Raw genomic sequence first — 23,486 nt, 5'->3', positions numbered from 1 at the left:
GACCTTGTGTCTGATGCTCCTCTTGTCTATGGTATGGACAGATGAGTAAAAAATGTGGATTGAAAATGGATAAATAACAGGGGGAACAAATGTTAAAACAAATCGAATAGACTGAAATACTAGTGATCAATGAAAGGGAGTGGTAAGGGGTAGAGAAAAAAAAATAGGGGAACAAAGGTTAAAATATATTGAGAGGATGGAAATACTGGTGGTTGGTGAGGGGGAGGAGTGGGGGTGCGGTATGTATGAGTTCTTTCTTTTTCTTTTTGTTTCTCTTTCCAGAGTGAGGCAGATGTTCTGGGAAATAATCATGGTGATGAAAATATTGCTGTGTGATGATACTGTGAGCCACTGATTGTACAATATGTACGGAATGTTTGTATGTTAGGAATGTTCGTGTTTGTATGTTGTTTTGGCTTGTCAACTAAAAAAAAAAAAAAGAAATACTTTCAATCTTGAGTGATAGCCTTTAAATTTTTTTTTTTTTTTTTTTACATGGGCAGGCACCGGGAATCGAACCTGGGTCCTCAGGCATGGCAGGCAAGCATTCTTGCCTGCTGAGCCACCGTGGCCCGCCCTTTATTTTTTTTTTAAGTTCACTGTCTATAGAATTATTATTTTAAAAATTAATCCATTAAAATGACATTTTACGCTACTTAAAAGTGTAGAATTGTTGTCTCTGACTCTAAAGCAAAGTCTTTATCTAAAACCATTTTTTTTGAAGTTGACTATGAAGGAATTACTAGACTCACTGGAGATTCCTCGTGTATGGGTTCAGACTCTAGATTGCTCTGGCCTTCAGCATGCTCATTAAGGTTGGCTGTTTCACTGCTGCTAGTGCTGAGGCTGCAGTATTCTGTAGTACCATTTACAAGAATGCTGTGTGGGCTACTGCACCAATTTAATTGATTATTATGGTTTTCCAGCTCTTTCATTTCCATCAGTTTCACTTGCATCTGCCAACACAAAGTAGAAAAAAACAAAATTTATTACTAGAAAAACATGCAACATAAAAATGGCTATACCCCTAGATTTCATCTAAGATAAACTTGCTTCCTTTAAGAAGAACCTTTGGGAACACGGCTTGACTTAGAGGAAAGATTTCAATAATCACTCGCAATAAGCTTCTCTCCTGAACTTCCAGAATACACAGATTTGCTTTTATCTATTTTTGAAAGCCCCAAGAATTTTGATTCAAATATCTGCAAATTGGTAGTCCATTAGAAAAGAAGTGCCAGGGGACTGGTATTGGAAAAAGAAAGCAAACTGATAAAGTAAGGGAAGAATTTGTGACAATGCTTTAGGAGAGATAAAGGAAGTTGGAGTACACACAAGGGTTTAGAACCATTCATACTCTTAACTGGGAAAGAGGGGAGTAGAGGCAAGGCAAAACGAGCTAGTGTCCTATGTTTGGCATTATTTATTAATGGACTCGAGCGCTAGGAAGTATTATCTAAATCTAAGTTATACCAAGCAGGTTAAATAAAGGGCATTCAAAGATTTTTTTTTTTAACCTCAAACAAGCAAGTAATTTTACATTCCTGGGACAATAGCGGGACATGAACAGAGAATTCAATCAATTCTAAGACATATAAAAAGAAAAACGTTAGAGACCAGATATCCTCATCGATAATAAAGAAAAACAAATTTACAAATATCTCTAAGAAACTGAGATAGGAGATTAAAAAAAGGAAAAAAATCTCTAGCGAAAAAGGAATAACATGGAATTTTACCACATAGTATCCACTTATTTTGTAAAATATTTTAAAATACACTGAGATTTCTTTATTTAGTATGCTGTCTGTTTTTTTTTATTTTTGGCAAATACAAAAATTACCTATTAACCTTTCATAAGTTTACTCAAGTCCTCTAAACCTTAAGGGTTTTAAGTTGCTGAAGCTGGAATCTGTAATTTACTGTAAGTTTTTTCAGGGTCATATCCTGGAGAAAGAATACTATATTGAATCAGGAGACAGGTTTTAAATCTAGTTCTGTCACTTTCTAGCTAACTGTTCTTAGTCAAAATAACCTCTTCAAGGCTCTATTTCTTAATCCATAAGGTAATTCATATCTGCACAGAGAATTGTTATGAGAATCAAAAGAGATGATATAGTTGAAAAATACTCTTTAAAATGTAAAGGTCTATGTAAATGATGGGCAATGTGTGTAAAAATGCCTGGTATGCTACATTTCCCACTCCTAAAGCAGTTAAGTTTTTTCCAGTATCTAGTTTTCTCCCTGTTCCTTTTTTACTTATTTTACCCCAATTTTAAGAAGTTAAAGTCCTTGAGCTCCTTGAGGGCAGGGACCATACTTTCTGCTATCAACATTGTATCTCCAATGCCTAGGACAATGATTTATGTGCTCAATATATGTTCACTGAAAGAATACAAGCACTACACTTATCTTCACTTACAACTTAAACAGTGGACATCAATACATATGTATCTACCATTTTTTTTGCACTTAGAATTTAATATAACAATCCAAAACATTTATAATACATACCATATACTCTGCATATTTCTACTCCCATAGAGCAATGAATTATAAACATTTTTTAACTTTAACTCACAGAAAAAAACATATTTTACTTCCTAACCCAGTAGACAGATGTGTATATATTTCGATGTGTCTGCTTTATGGATAGGTGCACATAAATATAAACACAAAGATATCATGTAGACATATACATATAATAAGTATGCATGTATGTACACAAACAGTGGTGGAACAGAAGCCTCAAGAAGTAATACTTATCCTTACTACCTGTAACTATCACATTATTCTCTCCTATGCCATTTAAAATTTTTTATTATGACAAATCAGTTTCATGACCCACTGTAATCTCATAATTTGAAATAAAACCTTAACACTATCTTAACTCCATCTACCATATAGAGGAAGGAGTAAGTGGAAATACCTGCCCAGCAGACACTTCTAACTAGGACAGATGTTTCCTTATGGCCATTTCTGAGACACGTAGAATCTTGAACAAAACTAGACTTCCCTATATCTGACTTTCTCATGCACCTGTCTGTAGGCTTGTGTTCTTTCTAAGGAGGGGGATCTTCTTAGTATCTGTGTATATTTACAGGGTCAAAAAAAAATCAAGCAATTAACACAAGCTCTTTGCAAATTGTGCAAGAGAAATGCAATTATTAGAATGCCAGAGATATTTATATTGTACAAGTACAATAAGCATATACATTTTTTTGACAATAAGCATATTTAAGATCTGAGATTCTCTGCTTTACTCTTGCCGCACATACTGGGAAAGAAGTAAAGATGAAAATTTAGTCAGTCAAAAAGATCTACTTAGTTAACCCTTTTTCAAAAAAGTCATAGTTTAGCTTTAGAGAGCCATCAGAGTCTCAGGCTAATTTACATATAGACTTTCATTTTTATAGATGTACGGACATACAGTGCTTTCTGTAGGAGGGACACATAAGCCACTGAGTCAAACTCTGTAAGAAATGGGTATGTTTGTTCTTAAAGTTCAGAGATCAGACAGGATGTAATTTCTTCCAGAGATACCAAATATACTCCAATACTCTAAGTACTATAGTTTGGTGAGGCTATTTTTCTTGCTGAAAAATAATGTTCTCTTTTCTCAATGTTGATTTATAATAATCAGAACCCTTTCTACTTTACTCATTTATACTTTACTTAAAGCAGCCTTCTTTAAAAAAAGTCAAAGAAAATTAAAAGACAAGCTACAGACAATTCACTAAGAAGAAATAACAATCATAAATGTTTATGCACCCAATCAAGGAGCTCCAAAGTACATCAGACAGACATTGGCAAAACTGAAGGGAGCGACAGATGTTTCAACAGTAATAGTAGGAGACTTCAATACACCACTCTCCTCTAAAGATACAACAACCAGAGAGAAGATTAACAAGGAAGTTAAACAACTTGATAATGAATCAGACCTAACAGACATACATAGGCCACTGTACCCCAGGATATACATTCTTCTCTAATGCTCATAGAACATTCTCCAGGATAGATCATAAGCTGGGGCACAAAACAGGTCTTTATAAATTTAAAAACAGTGAAATTATCCAAAGCCCTTTCTCTGATCACAATGGAATGAAGGTGGAAATCAATAACCATCAAAGAACAACAACATTCACAAATCTATGGAGATTAAATAACACAATCTTAAACAACCAGTGGGTTAAAGAAGAAATTGTGACAGAAATTAGTAGCTATCTGGAGATGAGTGAAAATGAGAATACAACATTATCAGAACCTATGGGATGCAGCAAAGGCTGTGCTGAGGGGGAAATTTATTGCCCTAAATGCCTATATTAAAAAACAAGAAAGAGCAAAAATCAAGGACTTAACTACTCACCCAGAGGAACTTGAGAAAGAATAGCAAAACAAACAGAAGAAAAATAAAAAAAGATCAAACCAGAGTTAAAAAAAAAAATGGGAGAACAAAAGAACAATAGAAAAAATCAATAAAACCAAAAATTGGTTCTTTGAGAGAATCAATGAAATTGATGGGCCACTAGCAAGACTGACAAAGAAAAAGAGAGGATGCAAATAAGCAAAATCAGAAATGAGAAGGGGTTAGCATAGACCCTGAAGAAATAAAAGAAATCATAAGAGGATACTATGAACAACTATATGCCAACAAACTAGGCAACTTAGATGAAATGGACAAATTCCTAGAAACACACGAACAAGCTAGACTGACTCAGGAGGAAACAGAAGATCTCAACAAATTAATCACAAGTAAAGAAATTCAATCAGTAATCAAAAATCTTCCTAAAAAGAAAAGCCCAGGGCCACAATTTCACTTTCATGACCATGGTAAAGGTAAAATTAGATGCTTATAATACAGAATACAGGGGACTTAGAGATACATAGAAGCTAGAGATGGGTAAATGGTTAGCTAATGAGGTTGAACTCAAATGTAAGGGAATAGACAAAAGTGAAGGTGGTTCTCTAGGGGGGCTATAAGTAATATTAACATATTGAAGATGAACAAGATTGAAAGGGGTTGTATAGAACTACGTGTCCCTCCGATTAATACTAGAAATATAAATTAGTTCTTGCAAGAACTACTTCAAAGGTATGATTCATGTACAAAAAGAGCTTAAGTCTCAGGGTACAGGGGGAAAACTGCTATTGCAAACTATGGGCTATGCATCAGCACTACCCACAGCAATAGCAGAAGTCTATTATGGGGGGAGGAACAAGAGTTAAGAAGAAGTTTGGATTTCCTATTTGGCAAGGGTATCTTTATTGGTCTTCTTTCTCTTGGGAACAACGAAATTATCTAAAATTGAACAGTGTTAATGAATTGTGGACTTTGGGCATTATGCACGATCCCTGATGAATACACGTGGCTGAAGGATGCACTAACTGAGAAATAGATTGGCAAATGATGGTGTACACTTATGAATGAATGTTGTGTTTCTACAAAAAAGGAACAAAGTTGTGAGGCAAGCAACGCTATGAATGAAAGTGTGGCACATTTGGTGAGGCAAATTAAGCCAGAAACAAAAGAACAACAATGGTATAGTCTCCTTTAGAAAATGCTTATAAGAAAACAGGGGCCTAAATTTTAAGTTTTTATAGTAGACACATTTAGTCTGGGGGGGTAATTATTATTTCTGGATTTTTAGAGGCTGTTTTACAGATAGATTAGATAGATTAGATATAGATAGATAGATACAGATAGATAGATAGAAAAGCTGTTATTTAGAGATAAGAATGAAGCCAATCAGGTTGGGGTTAAAGTAATCCAGAACACAGGGGTAAGGAAGACAGCATCTGTATTTCTTAATTACACATATTCTTTGAGAATAAATGAAGACAAGTTTATTTTGTCTGGAACGGAAATTTGCTGTAGCACATAAACTAACTCAATTTACCTGTATGGCTCATTTGAACAACTGAAACACAGGGAGGCCAGAATAAGAAAGAGGTCCTTTAATCCTATATACCTTAATATACTACCTGGATACATCCTAGAGTATATTAAGCAGATAATCAAAAATAATTGGCAAAGACCCTTGAGGGATGGGAAAAAAAATATGGAACTATTAAACTTTACCATCAGGAAATACCCTGCGTCAAACTACAGGAAAACCCAAGTCCCTAAGCTTTTGTGAAGCTTATGTAGGTAGCAGAGAAGCTTAGCCTACCTATAAGTATGCCTAAGAGTTATTTCTGGAGGACCTCTTTTGTTGCTCAGATGTGGCCTCACTATCTCTAAGCCCAACTCTGTAAGTGAAACCATCTCACCTAACATTCTATGAAACCTCATTCTTCATTTGCGGAAATCTAGAAATAAAAGAGCAAAGCATCTATATGTAAGATACAATAAAACACTGCACATCTGTCTCTATAAGGAACAACTTCCTAATTTAAAAAAAATAAAGGTTTCTAAGTATGCAGAATGGATTTCAAAATTAGATTCATAAAAGGGAAGACACTGGGTTATTTCTAAAAATAAGCAACACTTTTTAGGCATTTATGTTCCAAACACCATGCTAAAATGCCTCATGTGTTCTGCTTCATTTAAACCCCAGCAGCCCTAAGAGGTAGGGATAATACTAATTATCCAATTTTAAAGATGAGGAATCTGAGATTGAGTTGACTCAGCTAGTTAAGTACAGAGCCACATGTAAACCTAGACCATCTAACTACAAAGCCAACATTATTAACTCTAATTCAATGATAATCATCAGATGTTCAAGAAGTATAATAGCTATAACTTATGACAGGTGACAAGAAGCCTATTTGTAGAAAACTATTAGAAAATAAATAATACCCTAAGCAGAGGGAGAAGAAGAATTTGAGGAAGTATTATAGACTAAAAGGATTATGAGGGCCATTTAAACTTATTTCTTGTGTCCATAAAGACTTACTGAGCTGATTTCCTGCTGTGAATCTTGAAGGTGCTGCTGAAGTGGTCTCAGCTGAGCCTTCCCTGACTCCACACACTCCTCTAACTCTGCTGTTTCTTGCTGTAGGCGGTTCAGCTCTTCCCTGGCTTTGGCTAGTTCTTCTTCATAGGTGGAGATCTGTGATTCTTGACTAGTTAATTCAGCTTTCAAAGAAGAGATCTATAATATGAAGATGAATGGGAATAAAGGGAGATTGAGAGAAGAGATGTCATTAAAATGCAATACTTTCATTTGTTTAATTTACTATTTTGGCTTTTTTTTGGTAGAGAAGGGCAATTGTAAACAGGATAGAAGGGAGATGAAGGCACAGGTACCACACAATCAACCAAAATATGGAAAAATAGCACATTAAGTATTTCTATTTCCTCTAAAATGGGCCTATATTTACTGGATGACCCTTGCTCCATCTCTCTCATATGCCCAACTACTAACTAGATTGTTACCTAATGGCAACAACAAAAAAAAGTAGAGCTTTTCCTCCTAAGCCAGGAAAAGCAAGTAAAGTATAAATGCAAGCAGTAGTGAATAGCCAGACTTTGTACCAGCTGGGCCTCCTCAGCACATTTCTTTCTGACTTCCTTGAGTTGCTCTTCCAGCTGGGCTTTCTGCTCATCCAGTTCATCAAGGAGTTCCTGTACTTCCTGTTTCTGGGCCTGTAGCTTTTGCAAATTAGTATTCTCCTTTTGAACTTCATCTTGAAGATCCTAAAATACAAGAAAATTATCATATTTCTCATCTTTGGGAGCAGGGGAAGGAGATTCACGTTCACAATTTTAAAAAGTCTATCAAGGGAAAATAAAGTCTTGTCACATTAAGTATACTGTGTTTATGGATTAAGGAACTCATAGCTTTAAATTCAATCTTTACTAGGTTTACTCTTTCACTGATTATTCCCTCTTCCTGAAAGTTCTTCCCTTAGGTTTCTACACAGCTCCACCCCTCACTTCCTTCAAGTCTTTGCTCAACTGTTACCTTTTCAGTGAGGCTCAGATTACCCGTCAAATACAGGGTATAATTTTATTTCTTTTTTGCAACCAAAATGATCCACATACCATACAATTCACCCATTAGAAGAGTACAATGCAATGGTTTTTGTATTCTCAAATACAAGAGCTGTGCAACCATCACCACAATCAATTTTAAAACATTTTTCATCCCCCCAAAAGAAACCCTGTACTCATTAGCAGTCACTCCCCCATTTTTCGCCAAACCTTAAGCCCTAGGCAATCATCAATATACTTTCTATCTCTACGGATTTGCCTATTCCGAACATTTCATATAAATGAAATCATACAATATGTGATCTTTTGTGACTAGCTTCTTTTCTTTAGCATGTTGTCAAGACTCATCCATGTTGGCATATAACAGCTTTATTGAGATTTAATTTACACACCATAAAATTTGCCCACTTTAATTATACAATTTAATCAAGTTTTAGTAAGTTTATGCACTTGGCAGCCATTGCCACAATCCAGCTATCCAGTTTTAGAACACACTTTCATTACCCCACAAAGTTCCCTCAAACTCTTTTGCAGTTAATCCCTTCTCCTACCTCAAGCCCCAAGCAACTAACAATCTGCTTTCTATCGCTGCCTTTTGCAGAAATTACACATAAATAGAATCACGTAACACCCAGTCTATTGTATCTAGCTTCTTCCACCTAGCATATTTTTGAGATTCATCTCTGTTTTCGCATGAATAAGTAATTCATTCTTTCTTATTACTGAGTAGTATTCCATTGTATAGATATACCAGTTGCTGGACAGAGGGCTACTGTAAGTAACACAGCACATTAATTTATCTTGCTTGTCATCTTTGTCCTTCCACTAGTACATAAGCTCCATGATGCAGAATTGTTTTAAAGTTTTATTCACTGCTGTATCCCCAGTTTCCAGTATATAAGAAGCACTCCATAAAAGAGTGATGAGTAACAAACGAATCATAAATTCATCAATTCTTTCTTAATTAATCTATACATTCCAATGAAAATCCTACAGAGTTTTTCAAGGAACCTGACAAGCTGATACTAAAAAATACTGGAAGAGAAAAGGACAAAAGAACAGCTTTATAAAATGAAAAAGGTTTACGCTACTAGGTATCATGAATTGCTAGTAAGCTAAAATAAATAAGATAGTTGGTTTTAATGTAAGGATAGACAAATAGATCAAAGGAACAAAAAAGAGAATTTAGACACAGACCTAGGCATATACAGAAAACTGATGTGAAGATATGGTATTACCTGCACCTAGGGAAAAGAAAAACTATTCAGTAAATGGTACTGGGCAAATGTATATGGCAAAAATAGTAATAAAGTTTCTAAATCACAAGAAACAGAAAAATAAATTCCAGATACAGTGTGGACCTAAATCTGAAAGATGGAACTTTAAAATGTATAAAAGGAAATGTAGATCTTCAGGTAGGAAAGAATTTCTTAAAACAACAAATAAAGAAAGTAAAGAAAATGCTGTATTTATTTATTCATCTATGTGGCAAATCTTATACTTAATGATAAGAGCCATAGATAATAACACAAAGGAAACCTTGGAGATAGAAAAAAGCTATTACCATCACCATTATCACCATGAAACACAGCAGCCAAGATGGTTTGATTAAATGTATCCTTTGCCAATTGGAGTTCCTCATCTAAATCACAGAAAATCATATGAATTACTATTTTCTTAATTCTCTGAAGAGTGATACATTACTAGAACCATTCTAGATGCACAAAAGAGAAGTTAATTTGTTACATATGAAGGTTATTTTAGGGAGCTAGAGTTTAACTGTCTCCTGGAACCACAGATTAAAAAGGAGAAGGGGTTGATCAGTCTAAGGCATGAACTGGCAGGAAGTGGGCAGAGAGCTTGAAAAGGATGAAGTAAAATTCTGAAAACAAATTTCTAATAGTAACAATATCTTTCTAACAACACAAATTCAAAGGTCCCAATAATCTTCCCTCAGAATAAGAACCTAAGAATAATAGAAGGAAACTTACCAGAAGGCCTCTGGTTATTCCAAGAATACACAAAATAGCACCATCACAATAGCAACATTTCACTAAACTTACAATGGGCTACACTGTCACTCAGGTAAGGAACCTTCCTTATATTAACTAATTTATAATTCTTATGATACAACTATGAAGTAGGTACTATTATTAATATTTCCATTATGCAAATAAGAAAACTGAGGCACAGATGGTCTAAAAATTTGTGATAGATTCAAGTCATGTGCTGATTTCAAAGTCTGGGCACTTAACCACTATGCTATAAATAGTCTGTAGACAAATGTCTCAAATATGTACCACTATTTTCTAAATACATGTAGATGCTCCTGTGATTAAATAAAATACTGAATAATGCTTTTATAGACTACTTCTTATCTTTTATTTTCTCAACCAACTGACTAGTCTCAAAGTACAACTACTATCATGTTGCTTTCCTAAAAAATTCCTTTAGAAGGACCATCACAATGGATGATGATGAAAGACTCTTCTAATGCAAACATTCCATGAATCTTTGTGATTACAGGCTCTCAATGGTGAGCTCCTCTACTATTTATCATTTATCAACAACATGCCTAAATTTTCCACCTTTCTTATACTGTTAGCTGATTTCCTCCTTTCCTATACTCAAATATGGAAATACACATTTAGGTAAAACCAGACACTGCCTTTCAATAAATACTGGCTGAATGAATATAATGTCTTCAATAATTATGCAACCCAGTCCAGAACCTCTGATCTTCCCTCTCTGCACATTTAATCTGTTACCAAGTCCTATTATTCCACCATAAAAATCTCACTTTAAGCTGTTTACTGTTATTCTGGCTTTCTTTATCCCTCTTTGACTTGTAAATGGTTTTCTCTACCTTCGTTTCTTCCTATTCCAAATGGTTAAAGGAGTTAACTTCAATCAGTCCGTTATTTTAAAAGTAGATGATGATTTCCTCTCATCATTAGGTAAATGTAAAACTTGATGCACAACACAATGAATCTTCAAAGCTGTGCCCCAAGTTATCCTTCTACTTCTTCTATCACCTTCTTCCCCTCATATGAACCAGTTCAGCCTCAGAAGACTTTCTTTCTTCTATAAGAAATATACTACTTAAATGTCCTTGTGCAGTTTTCTTTGCCGTTAATGCTATTCTACAACATTACTATCTGGAAACCCACTATTCATTCTTTAAGGCCAAGCTAAATTTACTCTTATCTGACCCACATTTAAAGTTTGTACCTACCTCTATTTTATCACATCTACTATTCTGTATAATACTTGCCTCTAAATTATAAACTACTAAAGGACATAGCCCCATGCCTCCTTCTTCTCTGAGGTTACAAAATACAGTACAATGTCAACCACATTCCAAGGTTAATTAAGCAATGATTGTAATTATCACAAGGATTCTAGAATGTGGGAAAAATCACTGAGAAATGTGCCTACAATTAAAATTATAATCAATGGGGGAAAGACAAAGCTTTCCCTCTAATATCAGGAACAGGACAAGGATGCTCACTATTGCCACTGCTATTCAACATTGTGCTGGAAGTTCTCGTCAGAGAAAACAGATAAGAAAAAGAAATAAAAGACATCCAAATTGGAAAGAAAAAAGTAAAACTCTCACTGTTTGCAGATGACAAGATACTATACATCAAAAATCCGACAAATCTACAGCAAAGCTATTAGAGCTAATAAATGAGAACAGCAAAACGGCAGGCTACAAGATCAACACCAAAAAATTGGTAGTATTTCTACACAATAGTAATGAGAAATCTGAGGAAGAAATAAAGAAAACAATTCCATTTACAATAGCAACCAAAAGAATAAAATATTTAGGAATTAATTTAACCAAGGCCACAAAAGACTTATATACAGAACACTAAAAGAAATTGCTAAAATAAATCATGGAAGACCTAAATAAATGGGAAGGCATATCATGTTCATGGATTAGAAGGCTAAACATAGATAAGATGTCAATTCTACCCAAACTGATTTCTAGATTCAATGCAATACCAATCAAAATCCCAACAACTTACTTTGCAGGAGTAGAAAAAACAATTCGCAAATTTATTTGGAAGGACAGGGTGACCCGAATAGCTAAACATAGCTTGAGAGAGAGGAATGAGGTGGGAGGCCTCACTCCACCTGCCTTAAAGCACGTAGCAAAGCTACAGTGGTCAAAACAGCATGGTACTGGAATAAAGAGAGATACACTGACCAATGGAATTGAACTGAACATTCAGAAAAAGACCCTCTCATCTGTGGACAACTGATCTTTGATAAGGTTGTCAATTCAACTCAACTGGGATGGAGAAATTGCTTCATTTTGGATATCCATATCCAAAAGAATGAAAGAGGATCCATATCTCACAACCTATAAAATTAACTCAAAATGGATCAAAGACCTAAACATTAAAGCTAAGACCATAACATTTTTAGAAGCAAATGTAGGGAAACGTCTTATAAATCTTATGATTATGACAGGACATGGTTTCCTGAACCTTACTCCAAAAGAACATGAAATGAAAAGAGAAATAGATGAACAGGAGCTCCTCAAAATTAAACACTCTTGTGCAATAAAGAACTTCGACAGGAAAGTAAGAGGACAGCCTATGCATTGGGAGACAATATTTAAAAACCATATATCAGAAAAGGGCTTAATATCCAGAATATATAAAGAAATTCTACAAAAAAACCCCAACAATCCAACTAAAAAATGAGCCAAGGACATGAACAGACACTTTTCAGAAGAGGAAATACAAATAGATAAAAGACACATGAAAAGATGCTCAACTTCACTGGCTCTTTGAGAAATGCAAATCAAAACCACAATAAAATATCATCTGACAACCACTACAATGACCATTATAAAAAAACAAAACATAGCCCTCCTCTCCCTCTTTCTCCGCCGCGGAGCTCCCGCCGCCAGCCAGCCCTCCTCTCCCTCTTTCTCCGCCAGCGGCGCTCCCGCCGCCATCTTGCCCTCCTCTTCCCCCTTCTGCTCCGGTGGCGCTCCATCCGCCATCTTATCCTTCCCTTTTTCCTCCTGCTCCGGCGGCTCTCTAACCACCACCGTGCCCTCTTTCGTCTTCACCGGCTCCTCCACCACCGTCCTCGACAGCCTTGCCACTCTCACCTTTCCTCCTCCAGAACAGCTACTGGGGAAGTGGAGACGATACAGAGCAGCTCCCGGAGCCACAACGGAGATCAAAGGGACGGCGTACCCCATCCTGGAACAGCTGAATGTCTGGGAGAACCAGCTCCGGTGATATCGCTGAGGGGCGCGGGCTTTTCTGGGCGGGACGGCAAGCGGCCAGAGTCCCTCCCTTCCTCCGTTCCAGGCCAGCTGGCAGAACTGCACAGGCGGTCCCCTCGGGCCGCGGTGGCTGGCGCCCCAACCACGCGAGGCCCCCTGGACCAACTGAGAGAGTTGGGTCGGATATCCCCAGACCGCGGAGAACGGTGACTGGGGCGGGGGTCCCTTCCAAACACGTGACTCCCCGGTCCGGCTAGGAACTGTGCACTCTCCCGGGCTGCGGCGGCTGGCACACTCCCGCCATGCTTGGCGCCCGGGACCGACTAGGAAATTTGGTCGGGCGCTCTCCCGGGCTGCGGCGGCCGGCGACCCTCCCCATGTTCGGACCCCCGGGCCAGCTGGCTCTCTTCCAAGCTGCTTCGGCTGGCAAACCTCCCCCACGGTGAGAGTTTTCCAAAGTTAAAGGACACACAGCACCTTTTACTGGGGGAACCCGCAAACAAACGTGTGCCACGAGCGCCACCTACTGGGCAGGATAAGAAAAACAGAACCCAGAGATTTCACAGAAAAATCTTTCAACCTGTTGGGTCCAACACCCAGGGAAATCTGACTAAATGCCCAGACACCAGCAGAAGATAACGAATCACACTCAGAAAATTGAAAATATGGCCCATCAAAGGAACAGACCAATAGTTCAAATGAGATACAGGAGCTGAAACAACTAATGCTGAATATACGAACAGAAATGGAAAACCTCTTCAAAAACGAAATCGATAAATAGAGGGAGGACATGAAGAAGACATGGGCTGAACAAAAAAGAAGAAATAGAAAAACTGAAAAAACAAATCACAGAGCTTATGGAAGTGAAGGATAAAGTAGAAAAGATGGAAAAAACAATGGATACCTACAATGATAGATTTAAAGAGACAGAAGATAGAATTAGTTATTTGGAGGATGGAACATCTGAATTCCAAAAAGAAACAGAAACTATCGGGAAAAGAATGGAAAAATTTGAACAGGGTATCAGGGAACTCAAGGACAATATGAACCGCACAAATATACGTGTTGTGGGTGTCCCAGAAGGAGAAGAGAAGGGAAAAGGAGGAGAAAAACTAATGGAAGAAATTATCACTGAAAATTTCCCAACTCTTATGAAAGACCTAACATTACAGATCCAAGAAGTGCAGCGCACCCCAAAGAGATTAGACCCAAATAGGCGTTCTCCAAGACACTTACTAGTTAGAATGTCAGAGGTCGAAGAGAAAGAGAGGATCTTGAAAGCAGCAAGAGAAAAACAATCCATCACATACAAGGGAAACCCAATAAGACTATGTGTAGATTTCTCAGCAGAAACCATGGAAGCTAGAAGACAGTGGGATGATATATTTAAATTACTAAAAGAGAAAAACTGCCAACCAAGACTCCTATATCCAGCAAAATTGTCCTTCAAAAATGAGGGAGAAATTAAAACATTTTCAGACAAAAAGTCACTGAGAGAATTTGTGACCAAGAGACCAGCTCTGCAAGAAATACTAAAGGGAATACTAGAGTCAGATACGAAAAGACAGAAGAGAGAAGTATGGAGAAGAGTGTAGAAAGAAGGAAAGTCAGATATGATATATATATAATACAAAAGGCAAAATGGTAGAGGAAAATATTACCCAAACAGTAATAACACTAAATGTTAATGGACTGAATTCCCCAATCAAAAGACATAGACTGGCAGAATGGATTAAAAAACAGGATCCTTCTATATGCTGTCTACAGGAAACACATCTTAGACCCAAAGATAAACATAGGTTGAAAGTGAAAGGCTGGGAAAAGATATTTCATGCAAATAACAACCAGAAAAGAGAAGGAGTGGCTACACTAATATCCAACAAATTAGACTTCAAATGTAAAACAGTTAAAAGAGACAAAGAAGGACACTATATACTAATAAAAGGAATATTAAACAAGAAGACATAACAATCATAAATATTTATGCAACGAACCAGAATGCCCCAAAATACGTGAGGAATACACTGCAAACACTGAAAAGGGAAATAGACACATATACCATAATAGTTGGAGACTTCAATTCACCACTCTCATCAATGGACAGAACATCTAGACAGAGGATCAATAAAGAAATAGAGAATCTGAATATTACTATAAATGAGCTAGACTTAACAGACATTTATAGGACATTACACCCCACAACAGCAGGATACACCTTTTTCTCAAGTGCTCATGGATCATTCTCAAAGATAGACCATATGCTGGGTCACAAAGCAAGTCTTAACAAATTTAAAAAGATTGAAATCATACACAATACTTTCTCGGATCATAAAGGAATGAAGTTGGAAATCAATAATAGGCAGAGTGCCAGAAAATTCACAAATACGTGGAGGCTCAACAACACACTCTTAAACAACGAGTGGGTCAAAGAAAAAATTGCAAGAGGAAATTAGTAAATACCTCCAGGCGAATGAAAATGAAAACACAACATATCAAAACTTATGGGACGCAGCAAAGGCAGTGCTAAGAGGGAAATTTATTGCCCTAAATGCCTTTATCAGAAAAGAAGAAAAGGCAAAAATGCAGGAATTAACTGTCCACTTGGAAGAACTGGAGAAAGAACAGCAAACTAACCCCAAAGCAAACAAAAGGAAAGAAATAACAAAGATTAGAGCAGAAATAAATGAAATTGAAAACATGAAAACAATCGAGAAAATCAATAAGACCAGAAGTTGGTTCTATGAGAAAATCAATAAGATTGATGGGCCCTTAGCAAGATTGACAAAAAGAAGAAGAGAGAGGATGCAAATAAATAAGATCAGAAATGGAAGAGGAGACATAACTACTGACCTCACAGAAATAAAGGAGGTAATAACAGGATACTATGAACAACTTTACGCTAATAAATATAACAATTTAGATGAAATGGACGGGTTCCTGGAAAGACATGAACAACCAACTTTGACTCAAGAAGAAATAGATGACCTCAATAAACCAATCACAAGTAAAGAAATTGAATTAGTCATTCTAAAGCTCCCTAAAAAGAAAAATCCAGGACCAGACGGCTTCACATGTGAATTCTATCAAACATTCCAGAAAGAATTAGTATCAACTCTCCTCAAACTCTTCAAAAAAATCGAAGTGGAGGGAAAACTACCTAATTCATTCTATGAAGCCAACATCACCCTCATACCAAAACCAGGCAAAGATAATACAAAAAAAGAAAACTACAGACCAATCTCTCTAATGAATATAGATGCAAAAATCCTCAATAAAATTCTAGCAATCATATCCAACAACACATTAAAAGAATTATACATCACGACCAAGTAGGATTCATCCCAGGTATGCAAGGATGGTTCAACATAAGAAAATCAATTAATGTAATACACCATATCAACAAATCAAAGCAGAAAAATCACATGATCATCTCAATTGATGCAGAGAAGGCATTTGACAAGATTCAACATCCTTTCCTGTTGAAAACACTTCAAAAGATAGGAATACAAGGGAACTTCCTTAAAATGATAGAGGGAATATATGAAAAACCCACAGCTAATATCATCCTCAATGGGGAAAAATTGAAAACTTTCCCCCTAAGATCAGGAACAAGACAAGGATGTCCACTATCACCACTATTATTCAACATTGTGTTGGAGGTTCTAGACAGAGTAATTAGACAAGAAAAAGAAATACAAGGCATCAAAATTGGAAAGGAAGAAGTAAAACTATCACTGTTTGCAGACGATATGATACTATACGTAGAAAACCCGGAAAAATCCACAACAAAACTACTAGAGCTAATAAATGAGTACAGCAAAGTAGCAGGTTACAAGATCAACATTCAAAAATCTGTAGCATATCTATACACTAGTAATGAACAAGCTGAGGAGGAAATCAAGAAACGAATCCCATTTACAATTGCAACTAAAAGAATAAAATACCTAGGAATAAATTTAACTAAAGAGACAAAAAACCTATATAAAGAAAACTACAAAACACTGCTAAAAGAAATCACAGAAGACCTAAATAGATGGAAGGGCATACTGTGTTCATGGATTGGAAGACTAAATATAATTAAGATGTCAATCCTACCTAAACTCATCTACAGATTCAATGCAATACCAATCAAAATTCCAACAACTTACTTTTCAGAAATAGAAAAACCAATAAGCAAATTTATCTGGAAGGGCAGGGTGCCCCGAATTGCTAAAAACATCTTGAGGGAAAAAAACGAAGCTTGAGGTCTCACGCTACCGGTCTTTAAGGCATATTATGAAGCCACAGTGGTCAAAACAGCATGGTATTGGCATAAAGATAGATATATCGACCAATGGAATCGAATAGAGTGCTCAGATATAGACCCTCTCATCTATGGATATTTGATCTTTGATAAGGCAGTCAAGCCAACTCACCTGGGACAGAACAGTCTCTTCAATAAATGGTGCCTAGAGAACTGGATATCCATATGCAAAAGAATGAAAGAAGACCCATATCTCACACCCTACACAAAAGTTAACTAAAAATGGATCAAAGATCTAAACATTAGGTCTAAGACCATAAAACAGTTAGAGGAAAATGTTGGGAGATATCTTATGAAACTTACAATTGGAGGTGGTTTTATGGACCTTAAACCTAAAGCAAGAGCACTGAAAAAGGAAATAAATAAATGGGAGCTCCTCAAAATTAAACACTTTTGTGCATCAAAGTACTTCATCAAGAAAGTAGAAAGACAGCCTACACAATGGGAGATAATATTTGGAAATGACATATCAGATAAAGGTCTAGTATCCAGAATTTATAAAGAGACTGTTCAACTCAACAACAAAAAGACAGCCAACCCAATTACAAAATGGGAAAAAGACTTGAACAGACACCTACCAGAAGAGGAAATACAGATGGCCAAGAGGCACATGAAGAGATGCTCAATGTCCCTGGCCATTAGAGAAATGCAAATCAAAACCACAATGAGATATCATCTCACACCCACCAGAATGGCCATTATCAACAAAACAGAAAATGACAAGTGCTGGAGAGGATGCGGAGAAAGAGGCACACTTATCCACTGTTGGTGGGAATGTCAAAGGGTGCAACCACTGTGGAAGGCAGTTTGGCGGTTCCTCAAAAAGCTGAATATAGAATTGCCATACGACCCAGCAATACCATTGCTAGGTATCTACTCAAAGGACTTAAGGGCAAAGACACAAACGGACATTTGCACACCAATGTTTATAGCAGCATTATTTACAATTGCAAAGAGATGGAAACAGCCAAAATGTCCATCAACAGAAGAATGGCTAAACAAACTGTGGTATATACATACGATGGAATATTATGCAGCTTTAAGACAGGATAAACTTATGAAGCATGTAATAACATGGATGGACCTAGAGAACATTATGCTGAGTGAGTCCAGCCAAAAACTAAAGGACAAATACTGTATGGTCCCACTGATGTGAACGGACATTCGAGAATAAACTTGGAATATGTCATTGGTAACAGAGTCCAGCAGGAGTTAGAAACAGGGTAAGATAATGGGTAATTGGAGCTGAAGGGATACAGACTGTGCAACAGGACTAGATACAAAAACAAAAAATGGACAGCACAATAATACCTAAGTGTAAAGTAATCATGTTAAAACACTGAATGAAGCTTCATCTGAGCTATAGGTTTTTTTGTTTTGTTTTGTTTTGTTTTTTTACTATTATTATTACTTTTATTTCTTTTCTCTATATTAACATTCTATATCTTTTTCTGTTGTGTTGCTAGTTCTTCTAAACCGATGCAAATGTACTAAAAAACGATGATCATGCATCTATGTGATGATGTTAAGAATTACTGATTGCATATGTAGAATGGTATGATTTCTAAATGTTGGGTTAATTTCTTTTTTTCCGTTAATTAATAAAAAAAAAAAAAACAGAAAACAACAAGCGCTGGAGAGGATGTGGAGAGAGGCACACTTATCCACTGCTGGTGGGAAAGTAAAATAGTGCAGCTGCTCTAGAAGGCAGTTTGGTGGCCCCTCAAGATGCTAAGTATAGAATTGTCCTGTAACTACTCATTTGAAAAGTACTGTTTTTTTTCTTTTCTTTGTATATATGTTATATTATACAATAAAAAAAGTTTAAAAAAAAATGGGCCAAGCACCAAAATAGACTTTTCTCCAAAGAAGATACACAAATATCCAGAAACACATAAAGTGCTGAACATAGTCATTAGGGAAAAGCAAATTAAACCACAATGAGATACCATTTGTTCTGGTTTGAAAGGAAGTACGCCCCCTAAGAAAAGCCATGTTTTAATATAAATCCCATTTCATAAAGGTAGAATAATCTCTATTCAATACTGTATGTTTGAAACTGTAATGAGATCATCTCCCTGGATGATGTGATTTAGTCAAGAGTGGTTGTTAAACTGGATTAAGGGACGACATGTCTCCCCCCATTTGAGTGGGTCTTGATTAGTTTCTGAAGTCCTATAAAAGAGGAAACATTTTGGAGAATGAGAGACTCAGAGAGAGCAGAGAATGCTGCAGCACCATGAAGCAGAGTCCACCAGCCAGTGACCTTTGGAGATGAAGAAGGAAAACACCTCCCAGGGAGCTTCATGAAAACAGAAGCCAGGAGAGAAAGCTAGCAGATGATGCCGTATTCGCTGTGTGCCCTTCTAGCCAAGAGAGAAGCCATGACTGTGTTTGCCATGTGCCTTTTCACTTGAGAGAGAAACCCTGAACTTTATCGGCCTTCTTGAACCAAGGTATCTTTCCCTGGATGCCTTTGATTGGACATTACTATAGACTCGTTTTAATTGGGGCATTTTCTCGGCCTTAGAACTGTAAACTAGCAACTCATTAAATTCCCCTTGTTAAAATCCATTCCGTTTCTGGTATATCACATTCTGGCAGCTAGCAAACTAGAACACCATTCCACATATACTAGAATGGCTACTATTCAAAAAGTGAAAAATAATAAGTGTTGGAGAGGATGTGGAGAAACAGGAGCACCCCTTCACTGCTGGTGAAATACAGAATTATCAAATGATCCAACATTCCCACTTCTAAGCATATATCCAAAAGAATGAAAGCAGGGAATCAAACAGATATTTGTACACTGATGTTCATAGCAGCATTATTCACAATTGCCAAATGACAGAAGCAACCCAAGTATTCATCAACTGATGGATAAACAAAATGTGGAATACACATACAATGAGATATTATTCATTCTTTAAAAAAAGAATGAAGTTTTGATACATGTGACAACATGGATAAACCCCAAAGAAATTACATTAAGTGAACTAAGCCAGGCACAAAAGGACAAATATGGTATGATCACATTGATATGAAATAATTAGAATAAGCAAACTCACAGAGTTTGAAACTAGAGTATAGTTATCAGGGGCTGGTGTGGGGTTTAATACTCGATAGGTTCAAAATTTCTTTTTGAAGTGATGGAAAGGTTTTGATAATGAATGGTGGTGATGGTAGCAGAACACTGTAAATGTAATTACTACCACTGAATTATATATTTGAATGTGGTTAAATGGAGAAATTGTATTTTATATATTTGTTACTAGGATAAACATTAACAAAAAAGTAGGACTGTACGACAGTGAATGCTAATGTAAATAAATGGACTACAGTAAGTAGTACAAGTATAATAATATCGTTTCATGAATCGTAACTAAGATATCACACCAATGCAAGGTATTAACAATGGGTAGGGAGGTTTATATGGGAATGCATATCTTCTCCATGATTTTTATGTAACCTACAACTTCTGTAATAAAGAAATTTTATATTAAAAAAAGGCATCAATTGACTGTATGATTTTGTTATTATGACTCTAATAAAGGTAATCTCAGAGGTTACTCCACAGACTACAGCAGAACTAGGGAAACACAAAAGCTAGAGACAGGGGAAAGGCTACCCAATGAAGCTGAACATAAATGCAAGGGAACTGCTAGAAGTGACGGCAACTAATTAGCAGTGTTATAAGACAGCCATATTGAAGGTGAATATGATTGAAAGGGGATGTACAGTGCCATGTATTCCACTGATTAAATCTACAATAACTAAATTCTTGCATGAAGTATTTAAAAAATTTGATAGTAGACAAAGAGTCAATAATAAAGAGGTATGTAGGAAATCTAAAAATGCATGCTATGGCCAATAGTTAACAAAAACAGTACCACAGCATACCGGGGCAGCTAATTGGGGGGAAGGGACAAGTAATAAGAGGTAGTTTTGATTTGATAGTTGGTGACATTGTGGCTTGTCAGTTCCTTGCCGTTACTGAACAATGAAAACTGTCTAAAATTGAGAGTGCTGCCGATGGTACAACCAAGTGAGGATACTGTAAGCCATGGTTTGTTTATTTTGGACATTATCCATAATGCCCAATAGACAGGGGAAGCTGTAGGGTGCAATGACTGAAAAGTAGAATGGCAAAGTGTGGTACATTTATACAAAGGAACGTTGTGCGGCTACAAAAAGGAAGGACATTACACAACAAACTGAATAAACCTTGGGGACAACGTGCTATGCAAAATAAGCCAGAAACAAAAGAACTGATATGCTAAGGTCTCTTTCAGAAAATACTTAAAAGAAAATTGGAGGAGGCGGCGTGAGGGTAGGTCAGTGGTAGAATTCTCGCCTGCCACGCGGGAGACCTGGATTCGACTCCTGGCCTATGCACGTCCCAAACAAACAAGCAAAATAAACCAAATAAAAAAAATTCAACAAATGGTGCTACAATAAGGGAGAGTCACATGGAAAAAGAATGAAATGTGACCCCTGGCATACAGCATACAAAAAAAAAAAAAAGAAAGAAAGAAAATCGGAGGATCAGATTTTGGGCAGATAGGCCATCTCATCTGCTTTCCTACTTCGTGCCTTGTAACAAACGCTTTCTCTCTTTGAAACCCCAGTGTCTCAGGTACTGGTTATTTGAACAAGAGAGGTAAAAGAATCCACAGCCTTTGTACAGTAATAATTTGGTGACCTACAGATGGGACTAATGCCCAAGACTCTGGAGCCCCAGCAGAGCACATAAACCAGTAACCGAGCCTTTAGCAGCTACTGGTTGAATTTAGTCCAGAGGGTGGGCAACCAGGGTTCTCTTTTCTGCTGGCACTCTAGAAACTTTTGACACCTTAAAAATCTTCAAAGACAGAAACCATTTCCGTGTCTTGCATCTGACTGGCTGAGTGGGTCATTAGGGTAAAAAGAAGGATCGGGGAATAAATAGGGAGTTTAAAGTCCCCTTGAGCTAGGCCAGAATGATCTCTCTTGCTCTGACTTCTGTATTCTTTTGTTTTCTGGGTACCATGCTATACAGAGTTTGAGGTCCTGACCTAAATTTGTCTTTGAATATACTCCAAGAAAGAGTAATCCAACATTTAACTGGTATTTAATGAAATTAAGTAGGCCTGTTTAAATGCTAGCTGGTGTGTTACCTAGGTATAGTAAGAGTTTAATGCTTGTTTGTTAATCCATGTGTTAAGCATTAAACGCCTGTTTAATTATTAGTTGGTGTGTTCAGCCTAGTTATTAATTGGTGTGTTACTTAAATATAGTTAAGTGTTAAGTGTTTGTTTAAATTTGTTAGTTGGTATGTTACTGCATTTGTATTGGTCAAATGTTCCTAACTGGTTAATGATTTTGAAAATTCTTTTATAAAAAAGGGAACCTTTGGCCTGTATTGAAAATTGAGAAGATTTTAGTTATGAGTCTATAAAAAAGGGTTTGTTTATGTAACACAATCTGGCCTCAAAATTATTTAAAATCAAAATACTATCATCAGTTAAAATTAAAGGTTTCACAGTTAAAATTATTCTGCAAAAAGGTAGAAATGGGATGAAATAATATATTCAATTCTTTAGTTATTCCTCTCAGAAGTATTTCTGTGCTTCTGTTTCTTGTGTAATTTTCTATTTGTGTCTGTCTGCCTGTTTAATATATATTCTCATACCTCTGGATGGCAATAACAAAGTAACAAAAATTATTTAAAAAGCCCCAACTGGAGGGGCTATGAGGATAGTTCAGTGGCAGAATTCTTGCCTGCCATGTGGGAGACCTGGGTTCAAGTCCTGACCAGTGCACTTTCCAAACAAACGAAAAACCAAACCAAACAAACAAACAAAAATTCAACAAACAGTGCTGCAATAAGAGGATACCCACATGGAAAAGGAATGAAATGTGACCCTCACCATATAGTATAAAAAGAAAAAAAAAGGCTCTACTGGAATTGCTTGAGAAATAAATAGGTAGTCTCATATGAATTTTATATAAATTGGTACTTC

General features: G+C 36.5%; 1 protein-coding gene across 1 annotated transcript in view; it reads right to left on the bottom strand.

The window, feature by feature from the left end:
• The window catches only part of EPS15 (epidermal growth factor receptor pathway substrate 15), a 217,478-nt gene that overhangs the window by 65,742 nt on the left and 128,250 nt on the right, over positions 1 to 23,486 (bottom strand). Inside the window, exons 14-16 of the mRNA XM_077149693.1 lie at positions 7,472 to 7,633; positions 6,891 to 7,088; positions 753 to 956 (exon numbers count right to left, since the gene is read on the bottom strand). Coding sequence (XP_077005808.1) covers positions 753 to 956; positions 6,891 to 7,088; positions 7,472 to 7,633 — 564 coding nt within the window. The remainder of the gene's footprint in view (positions 1 to 752; positions 957 to 6,890; positions 7,089 to 7,471; positions 7,634 to 23,486) is intronic.

This window comes from Tamandua tetradactyla, chromosome 2 (assembly GCF_023851605.1).
Source record: "Tamandua tetradactyla isolate mTamTet1 chromosome 2, mTamTet1.pri, whole genome shotgun sequence".
Classification (NCBI taxonomy): Eukaryota; Metazoa; Chordata; class Mammalia; order Pilosa; family Myrmecophagidae; genus Tamandua; species Tamandua tetradactyla.
The sequence above is the reverse complement of the archived record's forward strand: the minus strand, read 5'-3'. Positions and strand labels throughout refer to the sequence as shown.